This window comes from Lepidochelys kempii, chromosome 5 (genome assembly GCF_965140265.1).
Source record: "Lepidochelys kempii isolate rLepKem1 chromosome 5, rLepKem1.hap2, whole genome shotgun sequence".
In the NCBI taxonomy this organism is placed as follows: domain Eukaryota; kingdom Metazoa; phylum Chordata; order Testudines; family Cheloniidae; genus Lepidochelys; species Lepidochelys kempii.
Genome location: NC_133260.1, coordinates 66001844 through 66023212, shown reverse-complemented (window position 1 = coordinate 66023212; position 21369 = coordinate 66001844). Strand labels below are relative to the sequence as shown.

The 21369-nt window shown below is 40.3% G+C and overlaps 1 protein-coding gene across 11 annotated transcripts in view; it reads right to left on the bottom strand.

Moving 5' to 3' along the window:
- Window positions 1-365: 365 nt before the first annotated feature.
- PAM (peptidylglycine alpha-amidating monooxygenase) overlaps window positions 366-21369 on the bottom strand; it is a 221095-nt gene continuing 200091 nt past the window's right edge. For 5 of the 11 annotated variants that reach the window (XM_073344599.1, XM_073344603.1, XM_073344608.1 and 2 more), the window contains 6 exons: window positions 19416-19528; window positions 13031-13130; window positions 11524-11577; window positions 4112-4315; window positions 2089-2145; window positions 366-1475 (listed from right to left, as the gene is read on the bottom strand). In XM_073344599.1, coding sequence (XP_073200700.1) covers window positions 1294-1475; window positions 2089-2145; window positions 4112-4315; window positions 11524-11577; window positions 13031-13130; window positions 19416-19528 — 710 coding nt within the window. In that variant the 3' untranslated portion in view covers window positions 366-1293. Of the gene's footprint in view, window positions 1476-2088; window positions 2146-2451; window positions 2640-4111; window positions 4316-11523; window positions 11578-13030; window positions 13131-19415; window positions 19529-21369 lie in introns of those variants that run through there. The other 6 variants (XM_073344602.1, XM_073344609.1, XR_012158986.1 and 3 more) reach the window with 5 other exon arrangements.

Below are 21369 nucleotides of genomic sequence, written 5' to 3'. Positions count from 1 at the left end.
GCCCATTATAGTAAATGTGATGAAAGTCATTTCATAGGACCCTGTAGCAATTTTTTGCTCTCTCAGCCTGTATGTGCAGATTTTAAATAAAATGAGATTAATCTATGCCTCTGATCCTCAAAGGAGACTGATGAATCATGACAATGTCACACAAATGAGTCACTTTAGATGACTCACACATTCAGCATAATTATCTAGCCGGTCTTCAGCAAATATAAAATAGTGAGTCATCATATTGCAGAAATGAGGACTATGTTGCATGAATGGGGGAGGAAATTTAGAAAAATTAAGAGTATCAGTTCTGTAAGCAAACTTATACTAGTTGCCTAAACTAATTTATTTTCATATGCAATCTGAGACACAGGTTTCTTCTTAGCTCTGATCATGTTTTATTAAAATAAATACCCTGCAATTTTGATATACAGGCAAGATTCCTCTTTAAATGTTTGTTTGATTTTATACATGTATGTAAGTTAGTCTTGTTTTTTTCCCCTTTAAAGCTGCTACATAACAAAATATCTTCCAACTCATACAAAATAGCACATTTTTCACTGTAAGAAGTGGTCTGTGTTATTGTTACAAAAGTTGTGTACAAAAACCCTTCAAATATGCAAAAATTCCAAAATACACTCTGACAGCAAATGCTCTGCGAACACTTTATTACACAAATTACATTCAGCCTCAGAAAATAGTATTTTAACAGTAATACTATCTAAAAATAAGACATCTCAGAAACACACCAACTAAGGAGGAAGAAAAAAGAATTAAATAGAGACTTTTTCTCTCTCTCAATGCAATATTATGTGATTTTAAAAAAATAGAAGAAGATTTAGTAGCTTTGTTTTCTTGTGGCACTGTATTTCCTCTGTACTGCAATAGTTTAAGGATATTGAACAGGAAAGGCACAAAAGAAAGAAACTGACAACTGAAATGTCATGAGGAAAATATTGTGCTAAAGCAGATAATGGGACTTATTTACAAATACAGAAAAGGTCCCAAAACAGAAATGATAAAATACTACTACTTTAAATCAGTACTGCCATTAAAAGAGGATTGTTTTCTTTATTAAGATGTTCACATAAAGACAACGGCACTGATATAAAACTTCCACACACTCCTCCACTTAAAAAAAAACCCCAAACCAAACTAAAACCAAACAAATCCCAGTGTACAGCCCCACGCAGACTAGTACAGTTTACAATTAAATACACAAAATCTTAAACGTGCTAAAGGGAAAAGGAATCTGATGTTCTTGGTAGAATCATTCAATGTAGAATAAATCAAAGGCTGGTTTCATGATGAGGAAGATACTGGTGGGGGTGGGGGAGCTGAATACTCTTCTTCTGAGTCTGTACCATCATCTTCATCTTTTTCTTGATCACTCCCTTCAGTACTAAGTCGGTCAAACCCTTTCCGACTGTAGCTTTTGTGGCTTGCAAAGAAGTTCCCAAGGTTAAGGCCTCCACTACCTTTTCCTGTAGAAAGGAAATACCTAAGGTAAGCTTTCCATTACTGAATTTGAAAAAAAAATTCCTACCACTCATCCATTACCCACTTTAATGACCCTTATCCTTTTCCCAAAAGCACCTTCCACCAAGCCCTCGAAGAAGGCCAGCACATGAACCATCTTGGGAAGCTAGGCACATAGGTTGTGGCAAACAAAATTACAAATGGGTTTTTTTAGAGCTTCCTTTAGGATTCAGCTATAACAACCGTCTGAACAGCATCTCGTGTGTCCTGACCAGTTTGAACATAATTAGCCATCCCAGAGGCAGCGCTTCATTTCATTCACTATAAGAAACAGGGATAACTCATTATGACAGGTACCAGCTTCTTGGCAGGAATGGCAGATCATCTTGAGCGGACATATAAAAGGTGGTAGGAGGAAGGCATTATATATATTTATAATAAAGAGAGAGCTGAGGAGGAGAGACTTCCCCCACCTCTGCCCTTGGAAAATCCCACTCCCAGCACCAAGGTATTAAATATACAGTATTTATTCTCAAACATGTTTCTGTGTTGACTTACTTGAATAAAATCTGAGTTATTGGACTCTTAACAGTCAAAGATATCTTGCATTTTACTTACCTTGAAGTCTGCCCAAGATTCTTCCTGAACTTGATTCAAGTTTGTGGTCTGCATCAGCTGAAAAGATAAAGCAAATTTCAAAATAAGCATCAATGGCCCTATTCTGAAACAGTGCATTTTCTGATACTGATCAGCAGTTGAGAGAAAAATTGATATTGTCCAGTTTCATGGTTAGGGTAGAATTCTAACTCATAGTGGGAAAAAGGACACACTCTTTATTTTCAGTTTGTGCCATTCTTTCTATACGTCATTGCAGCCATTAAGATGATTAAATTCTCAGTCAAATCCGAGAACCACTTTCTCAACTGCTGGCTTTTGTGATCGTGAAGACTACAGTTGGAGAAGAACAACTTCATCACTTACACTGTCTGGATAATTATATTCCAGCACACTGCAAGTTGTAGTAAGACATGCCAAACAGTACTATACTTCTGTTCTCATTTGGACATGCATGTGGTACAGTTTGCTCTTGAAACACTCTAGATCCATGGTAGACACTTCAATGATCTCCAAATTTCTTGAGCTACTGGAAAATGATAGTGATTCTCCCACTGCAAATCCAAAGGAAAACAAAAAGACACAACCAAATTGTTTTTTCTACACACTACTTTGTATATACTCATAAATCAGTGCAAAGAATTTGCAGAACTAAGTGATTTGTTTTTACCAGTTTAAATATATTCTAGATATTTAACAAAGTCCAGTTTTATCAAAATGTTCCCATCCACTGTAATTTCAGTTACTCCAAAATGCACTAGAAGGAACAAATCTGCATGCTGGGAGATGGACAGGTAGATTTAAGAGGTCTTATTCATATCTGCTTTTTATTATGATTTAGCCCTCTGGAGTGTTTGCATATTTAACACTAAAAACAACAACTCCTCATGCAGTATTACTTTTCAATGCTGAACATTTGCAAGCAAGATTTTCTTCCACCATTATCACTGCACTTCAAACTTTATGCATTTTGTGTGAGGATTTCAATTACATTGGGTCTGTAATAGTGGTGGAACTATGTTATTTGCACAATTCATGTATGTTTTATTCTGTCTGTTTTACCAACTTTTTATGGCATACAGATAATCCAGGAAATGAACATTTAATTGCTAATTCATGTGACAGTTTCGAAGAAAGTAAAATGTGTTATAATAGGTTACTACAGTATGAACTGGAGACAACGTCACAGTTTTAGCACTATAAATACGCATTAAGAAGGTCACAGCTGGATTTCAAAGGGATGAAGGCACATACATAATAGAAACGTATGTATGACTCAGAAAATGCATGAGATAGTAAGTGAACTACCATTTATGTTCCCCTCAGACATTTTTTGTTAATGTTTGCAATTTGTTTATTTCTGGGAAATCCTGTAATACTGTTTATATCTTTCAGAGTAGCAGCCAGGTTAGTCTGTATTCGCAAAAAGAAAAGGAGTACTTGTGGCACCTTAGAGACTAAGCAATTTATTTGAGCGTAAGCTTTCGTGATGCATCCGATGAAGTGAGCTGTAGCTCACGAAAGCTTACGCTCAAATAAATTGGTTCGTCTCTAAGGTGCCACAAGTACTCCTTTTTGTTTATATCTTTATCGGTCTTTTTTTTTTTTTTTAAAGCTGCACTTATTTTGAAGAAAAAAGTATTCTAAGCTTTCCCAACATGAAAAGCATCTCTAAGTACATTATACATTGAATTTTAAAATAAAGGATTTATCTAAATCAAAATAATTATAATCAGAAGGCTCTTTCTGGGATTTCAGAACCAGTTTTACCCTGATAACAACTAAAGGGAAGATTTAGAAGGAAATACTGAAAAAGTGGTTTATTAAGGTACAATAATAAATGTATTTACAGACACAGTCATTTGTGGATGCCAACACAGGATTAGAATGCATTGCCATGGTACCTGTACACAGGATTAAATACAGACAACAGGACTCTTTTCATAATTTTGGCCCTGCCTGTTCAATGATGTCTTTGAATAATAAAAGTCTGTTGTTCTGGAATTTAAGAGTTATTCATGGTTACCTCCATAGACCCTTGTCTTCCTCCATCGAATAAATACAGCAATTGCCAACAGGACAACAATAGGAATAATTAGAAGAGTTGTAATAAGAACAAAGGAAATTCCAGGGCTGGCCTGTTCGACAATATGATGTTTTTCCCACTTCTTTTGAGACTCCGTTGAAACAGGTTTGTTTTTCAGTCTGGCTTCTATAACTGTCTCTGCTTCTTTAAGAAAAGAAGAGAATTGACATCGGTATCTTGGCATTTCAAGCAACATGCTTGAAAAGAACATGCTAATGCCCCGGAAATTTTCAGTAATTAATAATAGGCACCATTAAAACTATAAAATGACATGCTCACGGGATTTCTTAGCTACTGCTGGTGTCATCTCAAGAGCCATGCAGGGGAATAGAGATATAACTTTCTAAATGTCTGAGAAGATTAGAGTGTACTCTCTTTATTTCTCTAATATTTGCAGTTCAGAGGATGGAGATGGAACAACTGTCAGGGAGAGTTGCTCCTAAAGAATTCCAACATTTGAATGATGGGAAAATCCTGAAGCATTCCATTGTTATAACAAAGCAAGGCATGACATTACTTTCTCAGGAAGACATCCCCTTACGTTAGCTGCATAGATCCTTTTGCAAGTAACCGGTTACATTTTTGTATTATCAAGAATAAAAAGGGAATGTATTTGTTACAGTCCTTGAAACAATTAACCCAGAGGGGATTTGTATGTATGTGTGTGTTCGTTCAGAGCAGCTCACACTTTGCGAGATAGGCATTAATTGTATTGTGGTTGCATTTTATCCACAACTTTAGTTGCTAGAATTATGCCATGTGAAATGATTCCACCAGTTCATTTCCTTTTCCCTACAGTGCCATGGAGGAGGATGAATGGGAAAAGGAGGTTGATGCTATTGGTAGACTATAGTTATCAAGGAGGAACATGTGCCATATTGAGAAGGGAGCTGGATAATATGATCCCAAAAAGGTGCAATTTCAGCTGTGAAGTTTGACATGTGTGTATTGCTAGTAAATCTGTACAGCTGGTAATGTTTTGGATGAACTCCAATAAAACTATATACACTTCAGTATTTTCTACCGGGGTAGCCAAAGTGTGGCCTGTGGAGTCAAGTAAAGTCCAGAGAGTTCTATAATGCAGCTGTGAGTTCCCTTAGTCTTTAATATGGAGAAGTGGCAGCCAACGATTACCAGGTCCCAGCATGAAATGAGCCACTGAAACTTCTTAGGGCTTGTGTTCACTGGGGCATTTGAGAAAGTTACCTACACTTGAGTTAACTTCTCATGAGTTAGCCTTGGTCAGGTGAGAGCAGTCACACTGTAAAATGGTCGAGCTGCACAGTGGTTGGATTAGCAGCTGACTGAGTAACCAAGTCCCCACTGCTTTACTAGCTGGAGCATCAGCAGCACTCAAACTTCAACCCACAGCCCCTGACAGGCCAGCTGGCTTTAGTTTAAAGCCGCAGTTCCCAACATTTTCCCTGTATGACCCCATTTTCACATGTATTGCTTCCTGCGACCCCAGACAGCATGGAGGATGCCATTTTTAAATGGAGTTGTCCTTGCAGCTTGACCTCATACGCAGTTTATGTGTGAAGTCAACTGCAGCATGTCGGACACCATTTTGTTTTACAAAATGGCATCCTCCACACAGTATGACCTCGCACACATATGGTGTGTGTGAGGTCACGCTACATGGAGGGTGCCATTTTGTAAAATGGCATCCTCTGAACACTTGGGATTGCAGCAACCTTACGTGGGATCATGACCCAAAGTTTGGGAATTGCTGGTTTAAAAATATCACTTAACTCGAGCTAAAATTTGTGTGTGTGCACAGGAGTCAGGCTAGGGGCAACACTTCATTTATATCTCAAGCTAAAACTTTAGTGAAGACAAGCCCTTATTCTCCATGGACCACACTTCTGTAATGAAGATGAGAATTGTTGCAGACTGTTCAATTTTATGCCTAAGTAGGCGTTACCTTTCAGTTCCCAGCAAATTCTTTATGTTGCTCTCACTTTGACACAGCAGAGTTGGTACTGGGGACAGCCACTGTGACCAGAGAGGGGACTGAGTTCTAGTTTAGCTTCTAGGAAGTGTAAATCAAGACATTTTAAAACAAATTTATTTTGTTTATATTCCATTTTCTCCATTTTTAATAAATCTTGTTTTTATTAAGACTACTGTTTGGGTGTATCCCAGGAGAAGAGAACTCCACAACTTCTATGAGGAGGGGTTGCAGGATGAAAACTTTCTGGAACCTACATCCTGGACTCAATCTTGGCCAAGGAGCATGGAGAGAGGAGTCCACTCCCAGTGCACTGTGCTGCCATCAGGCTGCATCAAACAAACACACGAAGGGAAAAGCCAGAAGAACAAGGAGGGTAAGTTGGTGGAGGTGTTTGACCTGGGAACATAGGGTGAAACTTCAAGCAAAATGAAGCCACAAATTCTGTTTGGAACTGAACCCTGTCTAACCCCAACCAATAAATTCACTCCTTTGAAATCTGAACACTTTAATTCATCCTGGAAAGTATGAAAGTATATTGCCAGTTCAGTCATACAGCCGCCTTCTCCTTCCCAATAAGGTGCATACTGTACCCTTTAGCATTATAGCAATGGATAGACTAACCTATTTTATGAAAATCTCACTGATTACTTGACTGCTCATTGGTAACAGATTACAGATTGTGACTATTGAAAGGAAATAGGATTTAGGCTCTTTGCTCACTTGGGTGCATTTGAAAATACTCTGATTCTAGAACTGTATTTGGTTGCCACATAAGATTAGAAAAGGGGTTTCTAAGGAAATTCTTTAAATTTATTTATTTATTTATTTAAGAATTTCGAAGAAACTTTTATGGCATATTTTTGAGAAACATTTTTAATTAGTAAAAACACAACTTCATACTAATATCATGGACTAATTTATTTTATATTATTTTAAACTTTTTAAAAAAACTGCTGCATCAGAAACCTTTTCTGATATTATATTAGATGAATTTAAAAGCTTGCTATACGTCGTATGAACATATATATATGCATAAGTGCAATATTTGTATGTATATTTATAAAATTATATCGTTTGTTTTGTGAAATGCTCTCCAAGTTTTGCTATGTAGTGAGGCTTCACATTTTATGGGTCATGACAGAGAATGACTGTGGGGGCTTTTATAGATCTTTGGCTGCTCAGGTAGCAGCTATAGCTAAAGGCACTTTCTGATGTTAATCAGTTTTCCAAATTTGTGTCTCATTTTGAGATTAGACTACTGTAATAAGAGCACTCTACCATCTGTAAGTTATAGCTAGTGCATACCACATCAATCCACATTAAGCAGAACATCACACAGAAAGTATATTATATCTATACATTTTACTCCTGGGGGAATTCTGTGCCACTACATACGAGCAGAATTTATGTCCCCAGCAGATTTTATTTTCTCTGCAGAATACAGATTCTGCTGGACTTACACCTTTCACCCACCAAGGGCTGCTGTGGTTCCAGAAGAGAGGGCAACCAGCTGGTGGAGAGGTTGCGTTCGTCAGAGCAGGGCCAGGTAGGAGGCACCAGACAGAATTGAGCACATGGGGCTGCTGACATGGAGTACAGAAGGGCTAGTGGGGGAGGACAGACTGGGGCATAAGCTTAGGGGCTAGTAGGATGACAGCATTATGCCAGGGGCTGAATGGGAGGGTGGCTGCAGGGCCCCATGGGGACAGGGGGTAGAGAGGAGCAGGGATTCATGGGTGTAGGAGGGGGAGATTTTTGGTAGCCCAAAGTGCAGTAGCATGCCTAGACCACTGCCCACAGCCGGCATACCAATTGTTATATTCATTGCTGAAAGCAGCTAGAAAGGCAGTTGCTGAATCCTTAGCACAACTAACAGACCAGCAGGGGAGGGGAAAGTGAGTGACAACAAGGAGTGAACATGACCCAGTGCCCTCCTGACTTGAGTTTTTGCTGAAGCATGCAGTTGTGCAAAATGAAAAGTCTGGCCATAGTTAACTATTGTTATGTGAAATACAGCTGGTTAACTGAAGAAAAATTCCCTGCCTGACAGGCTGGAAAACTCCACACACAACTTCAGCTCAGCAGTTTTTTGATGAACAAGCCATGTAATACTAACAAACTGGGTATAAAAAGATGAAGAGATCTGAGCTCAGAGGACATTTGAATACTTGGGATATTTTGAGACACCTCTCAAGTTCCCCTGCAGATGGCTAGCTGGCCACTGGAAGTCTACAGATATCCACTTGAGACCTTGGGTAAATATTAAACTGGGGTTAATTTGGGGTGCTCTACTAATGTGCTGCAGACATGTGTAAGTACTTGATGTGACGTTGCACTCCATACGTTTTATGGAAATATGCTTATGAATATGACATAACTGGAATATGCTTTATGCTAAATACTCCTTGTACGGGGTCATTAGAAAGCTTATAATCTACTAAGTATGTTCACCCTATTTGTTTGCACGTATTATTTCTATGTCTGGAGTTAGGAGAATAAGATATAAACTTGTATCACTGATGTAAACATATTAAGTGGGGGCCATTAAGGGTGCTCCAGAAACAATCAGTTGAAAATGGCCTTAGTTACTTGAAAGTCTTCCTGTGTACGTGTGGGCCTGCCCATGGGGAACGGGGACTAGGGGTCTCACAGTGACATGTGACCATGTCACCTGATAATGAAATCCATCTTAAATCTGGTACTTTTCCATTTAGGAGGAGGGGTGGGGACCCAAAGAGAAAAGATTCCTGCCTTGTGCTAAAGCTATAAAAGGGGGTGGAACAGAACAAAGGGGGCAGCCAGTCATGAGAAAGCCCCTGCCTACCACCTGAGATGTCTGCTGGAACGAACAAGAACTATACCAGGGGAAAGGATTGGCCCCAGACTAGGAAGGAGTGTAGTCTGTGAAAGACGCTTATTGGAACATCTCTGAGGGTGAGATATTATCTGTAATCAGTTTCTTTAATGTATTAGGCTTAGACTTGCGTGTTTTTGCTTTATTTTGCTTGGTGACTTTGTTCTGTTATTACTTGAAACCACCTAAATCCTACTTTTTATACTTAATAAAATCACTTTTGTTTACTAGTAAACCCAGAGTAAGTGATTAATACCTAGGGGAGCAAACAGCTGTGTATCTTTCTCTATCAGTGTTATAGAGGGCGGACAATTTATGAGTTTACGCTGTATAAGCTTTATACAGAGTAAAACGGATTTATTTGGGACTTGGATCCCATTGGGAACTCGGTGTCTGGGTGCTGGAGAGGTAACCTGCTGAGCTGTTTTTGGTTAAAGACTGCAGCTTTGGGGGCATTGGCCCAGATCTCGAGTCTGTGTTGTTGCAGGCTAGCGTGTCTGGCTCAACAAGGCAGGGTTCTGAAGTCCCAAGCTGGCAGTGAAAACGGGCTCAGAGGTAATTTCAGCACATCAGGTGACAGTCCCAAGGGGATCTCTGTGACCAAATCCATCACACTTTAGACTAAATAAAGTAGACGCTTAGAGTGAAAGCACCTTTGTTTGCCTGCTTACATCAACTATCTATTGGCCAGACGTGCCGTGTCCCCCATTGATTTATTTCCTGTCATCACCTTGCAAAGAGTAAAGTTACCAAGAGCTCTGAGTTCAGCAAAACCCCGGGTAACATGGAGAAGGGAGCTGCAGACACAAATTGGGACGTGGGGTAAGAGGGTGCAGAGATACATGGGGACGCGGGCAGATGTGCCCAACTAAAATGGGAGAGGCTAGGGGTCAGCCAGGGCCTACATGGGGGAGGCTCCCCAACTCTGTACAATCCCTTCCCACCCCCAACCCCTCCAAAAACCTGTTCCATACTTCTCCCATCCACACACAACCACTCTCCAGGTTTGCTCCCAGGCTTCCTCCCTCCCTCTACCCCAAGTCTTTGCACTTCTTCTGAGGGGTGCAGGAAATATGTTTATGTATTGTAGTTTAAATGAATTACTCAAAGTTCTGTATTAATATGTCTAGTAAGGAATCTATTTGTCAAAATTTTTTTCCTAGATTTTTTTTTTCCTCTGTATTGTTACAGACATACTTGCTGACAGGTATTTTGAAATAAATTACCAACATAATTGAAACTGGCATGGTTATATTGACAAATGTAATAAACAGAATTTTAAAATATTGTGTGCAGTATTTTTAATTTTTTGGCCGAGAATTCCCCCCAGAGGAACATTTGCTGCCTGTTAGCTTCCAGGGGGAAGCTAAAAACTATTGATTTTAACCTACGTGCCCCGAAGTTGTATAGCAAGTGGTTATTTGAAAGACTCTCTCTGAATCTATGTGATACTACTGAACTATTCTAATCTAGATATCCCTGATTAAATGAGAGGCGGCAGCTAGCAGGGTACCTTTGCCAAAAAAGCCTCAGTGCTGCTATGGGCTTTTCACCCTCATCTGCCTCATCTGGATTTGTTGCACTTCCAGGCATATTTTTCTGCTGAGTACTTTGGGTGAGATTGTCTGATGAGAGAAGAGGATGCTAGTATTATCGTGTCTTAAAGGCAGTCTACTTTGTACTAACATGTTTACATTTAGTGATGTTGATGTTTTTTTCATATTTCCATTTATATCTAAAGCCTGGTGCTCTGAATTCTGCCAAAGTAAAAACAGTATAACTACAGTGCATTTTTTTCAGGGTAAATTACCACTTCTTCTGTAGAAGAGACTTGTGTAATAGACTATTATAATTTTAAAATAATTCCTCTTCATCTACCTTAGATCATTACCTTACCCCCTTTAAACCTTGTGCTATCTATGTTTCTTTACCTGCCTATTTTAAGTCCCTACGTTCTTTTGATTCTTTTCTCTTTGAATTCATTTTCACCCTGTTATTTTGAAAAAAAGGGGAAAAAAAGTAGATTGGAGGAACAAATTTGAGCAAAAGAAAATGCTTTATGCCATTATTAATAATGTAACCAGCACTGTCAATATGCTGTACAGACTAAATAAAAAGAAAATGGAACCAACAGCTATTTCAAATATGCTACTATTTTTTTCTGGATAATTGAGACAACTACATACCACAGCCACTTCTGCATCTAACAGAGCTGATGCCGATGCTATTTTGTGGATAATGGAGGGTCATACAGGACAGTCCATTGGGTACATTTCTGAGAGACACTTTTCACCAGTGAAGTTGAAGTGTTTGATTCTCCCATTATATTGGGTCTACCAGCAATGCAACATGCTACCCTATGTCCCCTCCCCATGCCAGTTCATTGTAACTCTGAACTACAGAAAATGATAGCAAAAAATTTAATTACTGTCAGACTAGTTAGCATTCCCTCCCTGATATTTCCTGGCAAGAGTATTTACAAAGCACAGAAACGCTTTCCAGTACAACTCTGGTATGCCCATTCCCATAAGGAATCTGACTAACCTTTTATTTCCTGCACTTCAATACCAGCCTTTTTAACTGATCGATGCTCCATTTCTGTAACACAAAATTGCTCTTCAGGCCAACTGACATTTTAGAAAGACTCTTGACATCTTTACCAAATGTACAATCCTCTAGTAAATATCACATTGTGTCTGAACTTCACCAAAGAGCGTCAACTAACTATCAGTGTCATCAGAATCTTATGAAAGCATGAGCGTGATTCACAAAGGCAGTTCTCAATAAATGTCCAACTCCTGTGCCACAAAGTGGTTTTGTGGGCACATAAGAGCTCATCACATTTCATATGATTAACATGGTTGGATTTAATTAGTAATAAATGGGACATTACCAGGGGAAAAATCTAAACCCTGGAGGAAGGTGTGGGGATATAGTAGGTAGTACTTTGCCATTAGAGGCTTCATTGAATCAATACCCCAGTATGGCATTTGGGGCATTGTGATACTGGAGGTGGAGTCTTTCAGGTGAAATAAACAACCCAAGGTTCACGTTTTATTAAAAATCCTACGGCACTTTGCACAAGAGTTGGGGTATTAAATCTAGTGCCTTGGCCAAATTCCAGCATAGCAATTTCATTCTCCCAAACCGAACTTACCTCTGAAATTCCAAGGGACATTATTCTTCGCTTCCTGCCCAAACTGTGTTGCAGCTGCTATATAATATGAAACAGCCACCACATTCTATCTCAGAAGTGGCTGTATTTCATCAGTGGGTGAAGTAATTCTATACATGCAGTTTGCAATATGGTTTATAAAGCATTTTGAGACTTTTGTGGACGAAAAGGTTTTATATAACATAAAGATAAGTACTTAAACAGTGGAAGTGTCATCCTATCTGAAAAGGCACATTCTGAAACATTTCACTAGTTCCAAATTCTTAACACTATTTAGGGGAAAGAGGAGGAGGGGAATCAATGGCTGATACTATGCTAACATGTGGTCTTGGACAGGTGGGTGAGGACCAGTTTAACAATGTTATCATAAATTAGATACAATTAAAATTAAAATGGACTCAGTTTGGACTTCTGGCTTTACTTCAGCCGCAGAGAATTTCCTGTATCACAACCTCTAAGTAAACAGAGGGCATTGTCAACAAATGATACATTACAGAACTGGAAAAAATTAATCTTAAGCATTTGTTTAAATACGTACAAACGATGTAACAAGAAAAATACTCACTGGGATATACAATTTCATATGAAGCTCTGTGACAAATTAGTTAATCTGCCCAGGATTCATATTTGATATAGACCAGGAATTAATGTTACAAACGAATGGTAAAAAGAGCAGCCAGTTTTTTGCGAAACATGCTTATTTTAAGCAATGAACTGTGAACATGAACGTGGAAAAATAAAATTCAACTGTTTAGCTCAAGCAATGAAACCAATCCTTAATCAAGGTACAGACAATGGACAGGGGATATCAGTCACTGAGAACATGGTTTCAGGGAAGTATCTTTTAAAGTACAAGTCAAAACAAAAGCAACATACTTTCTGTGGAAGTGAACTTCCATACTGTTTTGGCATAAGCATCTCCAATGTACACTGTTTTGTCTTCTGAAGCAACAACGTCATGTGGCATCTCAAAGCTCTGTCAAGATAAACAGCCACAAATCACTCCTGAATGACTACACAATGTATTAGAATTAAAACACAAATGCAGAAGGCCTGTTTAATCAAAAATTTGAGATACAGAGCCAAATTTAGCTCTCATATAATGGGTGCTATAAGCTTATGCTGGTGCCAGGCCTTCAAAGGAAAGAAGAGACAGGAATTACATCTCCATCAGGTGTTCACTTCCTCCAAGGGCAGTAGTTATTGTCATGATTTATAGAGAGCTTAACATGCCATACATTGTGCAAACAATTCAAACCTAGTGATTTACACTTTTTTTGCACAGTCCATTTTTGTCAATATTTTGCTTAAACATGTAAAGAACTGAATGTGGATATTACTGTGCTACACAATTAAATTAAAAGCTAACTTGTTTATAAATATAGTAGATGGACAGAGGAGAGGGAAAGTGACGAATATGTATAGCCATCACATAAGTAGAGTGCACGTATATTTTATAGACATATAATATGCACTAAAGTAGAAGATTTTTATGTATAAACCTCCACATACTTGTATAGGCAACTGGCATTTCCTAACTTTTGAGTGCTTGACTTTACAACCTTGATGATATTTTAATGTAGGTTTTTTGGACATAATATAATATACTTCATCACTATTGCAGCTGTAAGCATTGATACAGAATCATTTACCCTCTAGTAATTCTAGCAAGGTGTATACCAAGTGGTTAGTTACTTCCAAAGCGGAATAAAATTAGTAAACTTAAGAATTGGGCCCAACAGCTGTAAACCAACAATATTAGTTTGCTTTCTCTCCCATAAGGTCTCCATATACTTTCAAGTCAGCAAATATCCCAATTACTGTACATTCTCAGCAGCATGGAAAGTGCTAAACCCCTTCACCACATCCCTACCCCCGCCACGCAGTCTTTCAAGGATTGAGATATGGGAGTGAAAAACAATGAGAATGTTTCCCATGTATTTGGGAATAAGAATCATGAGGCTGATCTTGTCTCCTACATGATAATGCATAGTGATATCCTCTATGTCATCAGGCCTAGCTAATTGTGTCTGAATATTTGAAATAAACAATTATTTCTGAATATTTTACATACTAATATATTTTCAATTGTTGCAAACAACTGCATATTTAACTCTTGGAATAGGTGAATGAAGGGCTCCTATGTTAGCTAGGGTTGCCAACTTTCTAATCGCACAAAACTGAACACCCCATCCCACACCAGATCCCGAGGCCCTGCCCCTGCCCCACCCCTTCTCCAAGGCCCCGCCCCCACTCACTCCATCCCCCCACTCACTCCATTCCCCCTCCCTCCGTTGCTCACTCTCCCCCACCCTCACTCAGTTTCACCGGGCTGGGGCAGGGGGTTGGATGCGGGAGGTGAGGTGAGAGCTCTGGCTGGGGGAGCAGGCTCTGAGGATTTTGGGGTGCAGGAGGCGGCTCCGGAGTGTGGGCTCCAGCTGGGGGTGTGGGCTCTGGGTTGGGGCCGGGGATGAGGGATTTGGGATGAAGGAGGGGACTCAGGGCTGGGGGCAGGGTGTTGGGGAGGGTGTGGACTCCAGGAGGGAGTTTGGGTACTGGAGGGGACTCCAGGCTGGGGCAGGGGGTTAGGGTGCGGGAGGGGATTCTGGGCTGGGGCAGAGGGTTGGGAGGGGGTTGGGGTCCCAGTGGCGCTTACTGCTGCTCCCAGGAAGCGTCCGCCAGGTCTCTGCAGCCCCTAGGTGTATGGGTGGCCAGGAAGGCTCCACGTTCTGCCCTCGCGCCCGCAGGCACTGCTCCCGCAGCTTTCATTGGTCACGGTTCTCGGCCAATGGGAGTTGTGGAGCCAACCAGACTTTTAACGGCCCAGTTGACAGTGGCAACTGGAGCCGCTGAGGTCAGTTTTCGACTGGGCATTCCAGTTGAGGACTGGATGCCTGGCAACTCTAATGTTAGCATGCTGGCAAAAATTAACTCCTAGCTTCGAGAAGTTGCATAATTTACTGGAGCAAATTATTAATAAACAGTTTTTTGTGCCAGATAACATACTGTGAAAGACAAACCAGGGGCAATATCAAGGTACATAACAGCGTTAATTCAAGTCCATCTCATAGTATCAATCACTAACTGGTTCTCATAAAACCCACAGATAGTGTTTGCTGCAAGTGGTAATCTTTTCCTAGTTAAAAAGAATGGGGGAGGAAGGTAGTGCGGAGGAGAGGGAAGAGGCTGAAACATAGGGAAGGAAAGAATAATAAAATTGGATATTTGGCCTTTAATCTACAGAGATCAGTCTCTTCTTCTGTTTGGCTTTACACATCAAATTAGTTTCTTGGCTGGAACGCTATCCTTAGTTAAATGAGGGACTTCCATGAGAGGCAATAAGCTGCTTTGTACTGGGTAAATTCTAAGGCAGTACTTATGTGTTGTGCAATTTAAAACTCATTTACTTAGGGAAAAATGGACAATTAAATATCTTCTTTTTTCCATTGAAACTACTATTGCCGAATTGTCAGCAGTGAGCCTGATAGCTGACTTTAGCAAAGCTTTTGATACGGTCTCCCTAGTATTCTTGCCAGCAAGTTTAAAAAGTATGGATTGGATGAATGGACTATAAAGTGGATAGAAAGCTGGCTAGATCATCAGGATCAATGTGTAGTGATCAATGGCTTGATGTCTAATTGGCAGCCGGTATCATGTGGAGTGCCCCAGGGTCAGTCCTGGGGCCGGTTTTGTTCAACATCTTCATTAATGATCTGGATGATGGGATGGATTGCACCCTCTGCAAGTTCATGGATGACACTAAGCTGGGGGGAGAGGTAGATATGCTGGAGGGTAGAGATAGGGTCCAGAGTGACTAGAAAAAAATTGGAGGATTGGGCCAAAAGAAATCTGATGAGGTTCAACAAAGGACAAGTGCAGAATCCTACACTTAAGATGGAAGAATCCCATGCACTGCAACAGGCTGGGGACCAACTGGCTAAGCAGCAGTTCTGCAGAAAAGGACCTGGGGATTACAGTGGACGAGAAGCTGGATATTGAGTCAACAGTGTGCCCTTGTTGCCACAAAGGCTAACGGCATATTGGGCTGCATTAGTAGGAGCATTACTAGCAGATCGAGGGAGGTGATGATTCCCCTCTATTCGGCACTGGTGAGGCCACATCTGGAGTGTTGCGTCCAGTTTTGGGCCCCCCACTACAGAAAGGATGTGGATAAATTGGAGAGAGTCCAGCGGAGGGCAATGAAAATGATTAGGGGGCGGGAGCACATGACTTATGAGGAGAGGCTGAGGGAACTGGGCTTACTTAGTCTGCAGAAAAGAAGCGTGAGGGGGGATTTGATAGCAGCCTTCAACTACCTAAAGGTAGGTTCCAAAGAGGGTGGAGCCAGGTTGTTCTCAGTGTTGGCAGATGACAGAACAAAGAGCAATGGGGGAAGTCTAGGTTGGATATCAGGAAAAACTATTTCACTAGGAGGTGGTGGACTCTCCATCCTTAGAGGTTTTTAAGGCCTGGTTTGACAAAGCCCTGGCTGGGATGATTTGGATGGGGTTGGTCCTGCTTTGAGCAGGGGGTTGGACTAGATGACCTCCTGAGGTCTTTTCCAACCCTAATCTTCTACGTGCTCTACCCCCTACTAACACTGCCCTCAAGAGTTAATCCCTCTCAGAGCTAAGACCGTTTCATGAGTCTTGCACTGAGGAGCTATCGGCACAGGAGTGAGAATCCTTTAGAGATATCTTTAGAGAAGCAAATGTTGTTCCTGCCTTACATGCCTTTTCCAGATATCTTTCACACCGTTCAAGACACAGAAATCGACTGATCCCTCACTGGACAAATATTCCCATCAATGTAGGCACATCCTCTCTCTCACTCTTCAGCTTTAATTCATTGTCTTTCAGACTAATTTGGGAATTGTTATATTTCCAAAGAGATCAGTCTTAGGAATCCTATTTAGGATCAGCTTCCTGTTCAGCAGCAAGAAAACAACTGTCACATCAAGCCTTTTCTGTTCCAAGTGAGTACACTGGATGAATGAATGAAAGGGTGAACTAGTCCTGTTTGGTTCTGAAAGGTGATCTATTTCCTTACAACTGATTAATACATCCTTAACCTGAGAATCCCAACAATGATCTGCTATACACAGAGAAAAAAGTCACACTAAATATACGGAACCGTCAGCTAATATGGGACAATTATCCCCAATTTCCTGAATGGGATGGAGAATGATGCAGAAGGAATGATATAAATATTAACTACAAGCGTAGGGGCAGTTATCCTGCCAAATCACTAATAAATATAAGATCTCCCTCCCCCATGTCAAACTGTTTTAGGTTATTTGTCCCTTCCTAGGGGAAAGGATGCAGATGAGTGCTTTACTTGCTTTTATTTGTAAGAACCTTAAAAACGTTCTTGTATGAAGAAATATTGAATCAGAGCTTAAATAGCTTTCATTCATTTACCTCTCTGAAGATATTCCTGGGAAAAAGAATGGCATCTTTTCACTACAGGATATTTCTGAAAGTTGTGCAAATGGTTTACTATGCAGGCCCAAGAATCAAATTTTCAGCAATCCCCTTTAAGTGTGCACGAAAAGTTTGCCAATATAATTAAGGGAGTCAGCTTCAAACTTTGTCCTGATTATCAACATCCACTCCCTCTCAAAAAATAAAAACAACATCTCCACAGTCTTATAAGGTCTTTCTCTGCCTGGAAACAGTAGTAACACAAAAATTAAAAAGCATAAATTACTGTGTGGCATGTTTCTAAACAGGTTTGTGCAAAACCATGAATGTTGGTTTCAAGCCAGTTTATTTTTATTTATAGAATTGTGTATAGGTGCACAGCAATATATGAACACTGAGAAAGACAATGTTTGGCACAGCTTAAAATAGGATTGCAACAAATAGGGTATGAGATACACAATACTGGCAACTTCTGACACCCCTTCTTTGATTTACGATAGGCTAGGAGAACTTTTAGTATATTGTGACGAAGTTCCTTCTCTGCCTTGGTGGGTCCAGCGCTTATTGGCAGATTTGCTCGCCTCGGAGATTCACGGTAGCCCTCAGTTTGGCGACTTTTGCTAGTGGCTCGAACCTGCCATTCACTCAGCTAACCTCATCACTGGCTAGCATAGGGAAACAGAAGGAGAACAATCCCTGCTGTCTCTGCTGATCCACCTAGTGGGTTGGGAGACTGGCCAGGGACCTTCCCCTCTGGTGGGACCCACAGTCCAGGACAACTCCTCCGGTATCCAACAGGGAGTTGGGGGGAACCCAGGCCCGCCCTCTACTCTAGGTTCCAGCCCAGGGCCCTGTGGATCACAGCTGTCTACAGTGTTTCTTGTAACAGCTGTGTGACAACTACAACTCCCTGGGCTACCTCCCCATAGCCTCCTCCCAACACCTTCTGTATCCTCACCACAGGACCTTCTTCCTGATGCCACATAGCATTTGTACTCCTCAGTCCTCCAGCACCACGCCCTCACTCTCAGCTCCTTGCACGCCCCCCACTGACTGAAATGAGGTCATTTTTAAACCAGGTGCCCTGATTAGCCTGCCTGTCTTAATTGATTCTAGCAGCTTCTTAAATTGGCTCCAGGTGTCCTAATTAGCCTGTCTGCCTTAATTGGTTCCAGCAAGTTCCTGATTGTTCTGGAACTGCCCATGTTACCTTCCCAAGGAAAAGAGACCTCCTTAACCTGGGGCTAATGTATCTGCCTTCTATCACTCTCCTGTAGCCATCTGGCCTGACCCTGTCCCAATATTTAAAAATAACTTTAAATTACAGTATTACTTGAGTGAAAATTTGGTATCCCATAGTTCTACACTGGTCTTCTGCAAGGAATGCATGTAGTCACATTATATAAATTTATATCTCCAGACAGGAGTACTATTACTGTTTATATTGGTATATTATTACTGTTTAAAAAAATAAGAACTCTGAACCTCTACCCTTTCCTTAAATGAACTTGAAAGGCGCAGCTCAGTTTGGATAAGTCACCCAGTCTCATCTCTGACTTGCAATATCCACATGGCAATTTAAAATGTCAGTTGCGTAGTGAACCTTGGACAGCTGCTGTATTGAAACTTGTATTGTTCTGGGGTTTCACCTGATCAACAGTGTGCAAAGGATGCCTTAGAGTATATGAAGAAAAATTACAATCCAGTACAACATAATACAGCAGCCTCAGACCCTGGAATCATCCTGCTAAACGTTAAAGTTTGTATGAAGTGTGAGGGAGTTAGACATCAGTGTACCCATGTCCTAAATCCACCAAGAACACTGTGAAATACTGTACCTTTCTAACAGGAATGAAAGTGTCAATTATTTCTCCAGTGGAAAAATTCATCACAAATCCTTGCACTATGTCTCCAGGATACGGCATTCCATTAACTGCAAAGAGCAGACCACCTGCAACAAACACACACTCATTCATTAGTGACCTACAGATTATTCTCTTCTATTTACAAAATAGCATAAATAAAAAAGTTGCCTCAAAGAGACAGAATCAGAAGCAACTATGGAAGAACAAGAGCTCCAGACACAATTAAACATTTATTTAAATTGAATTAGGGAATGTTGGAAGCTGTGTAAACCAATAGGATGGAACAGGAAAGTCCTCCGAGGGAGTTACCTGCACTTCACCAGATTCAGAATGAATAGAGGAAGGGAAAAAGAAATCAAAAAGAAGCATACAAATTCCCTGGAAGTTTAAAATCTAGCAGAAATGAGCTGGAGCTCATCTCTGAAAAGATGATATCTGTAAGCATTTAAGGGTCAAAAGAAACGAGTCCTCCTTCTCTACCCTTTTTTGTCTTTTAAGCTTAATTTAAACAAACAAAACGGAACACCCGGTTTTCATAGAATCATAGAAGATTAGGGTTGGAAGAGACCTCACGAGGTCATCTAGTCCAACCCCCTGCTCAAAGCAGGACCAACCCCATCCAAATCATCCCAGCCAGGGCTTTGTCAAGCCGGGCCTTAAAAACCTCTAAGGATGGAGATTCCACCACCTCCCTAGGTAACCCATTCCAGTGCTTCACCACCCTCCTAATGAAACAGTTTTTCCTAATATCCAACCTAAACCTCCCCCACAGCAACTTTTGTCCCAGCAGTGGGCTGGTTTGGTCTGCACTGACAGAGTAAAAGACACCAGCTGGCACCCTGCTCAGAGTCAGGGTGTATGTGTGTGAGCATGATGAAAGATGGAGTACCTGTCTACCATAATGGTTAATTGGCTACTTCAAAGGGTACTGTGATGGCAGATTGGTTCTTGTGTGCTATGTGAGAGCACAGAAGATCCTCTCAACCACTTGGCATCCTTGGTTCCAGTTGTGTCCAAGACAAACAAAAACAAACAAAACAAAAACCAACTCAGGTTGGTTGCTTCAGCACTTTTCTAGAGCTTTTGCACTTCCAAATCTCTGAACAGGCTCTTCAGGAAGCAGTACTTCCTGTTTATGATGGACAAGAAGTGCTGTTTTAAGCATGGTATTCTCTCCCCTTTTGGTTTATTCTTTCTCCTGTTTTCACCACCCTTTTATTTTTCTTCCTGTTTTCTCTTTTCTACTTCCTTGTCTGGTTATTTTGCTCTCATCACTGTCATCCTCTTTTACCTGACCATTTCTCTCCTTTCATTCCCAAATACACCTCTCTTTCCTCATGCAAAAGAAGCAACACATACCCATAGTTACAGCACAAATAAAGTGATGAATACAGATTTCAAACCTGGTATGAAACTGTTTAAAAACCTTAGAAAGTATTTATGTCTACTGTTTACTTTGAGTTTTCAGGCCTCAGAATATAGGTGGTACATAAGATAGCAAACTGGAGGGTTCTTTTTATTTTATTTATTTATTTTTAAAATAGTAGCCGAAGAAGAGAGAGAAATGCAGCCACAATCTGAACATCCCTGAACTCTGGATTTAACTTTTTACTTTGCTCCCAACATAAACATACACATTTGGCTATTAAATTAAAAAAACAAACAAACAAAAAAACCCCACACCACCTTAAGTTTTGGTATTTAAAAACAGCAACACCATCATGTAATTATTTTTTATTCTCCGATTTTTATTATTGTTCTCTAAGAAATTTGACAATTTCTTTTCCTGTTGTTTGGAAATATATTTTCCTGTTTCTCTAATGGAGCTTGTTATTTGACTGTGTAACCACGAAGGTAAAAAGTGCAAACAATATTGCCTATTTGTTGGCATTACATTTAAGAAAGTTCATTTCTTCATAATTTCTCG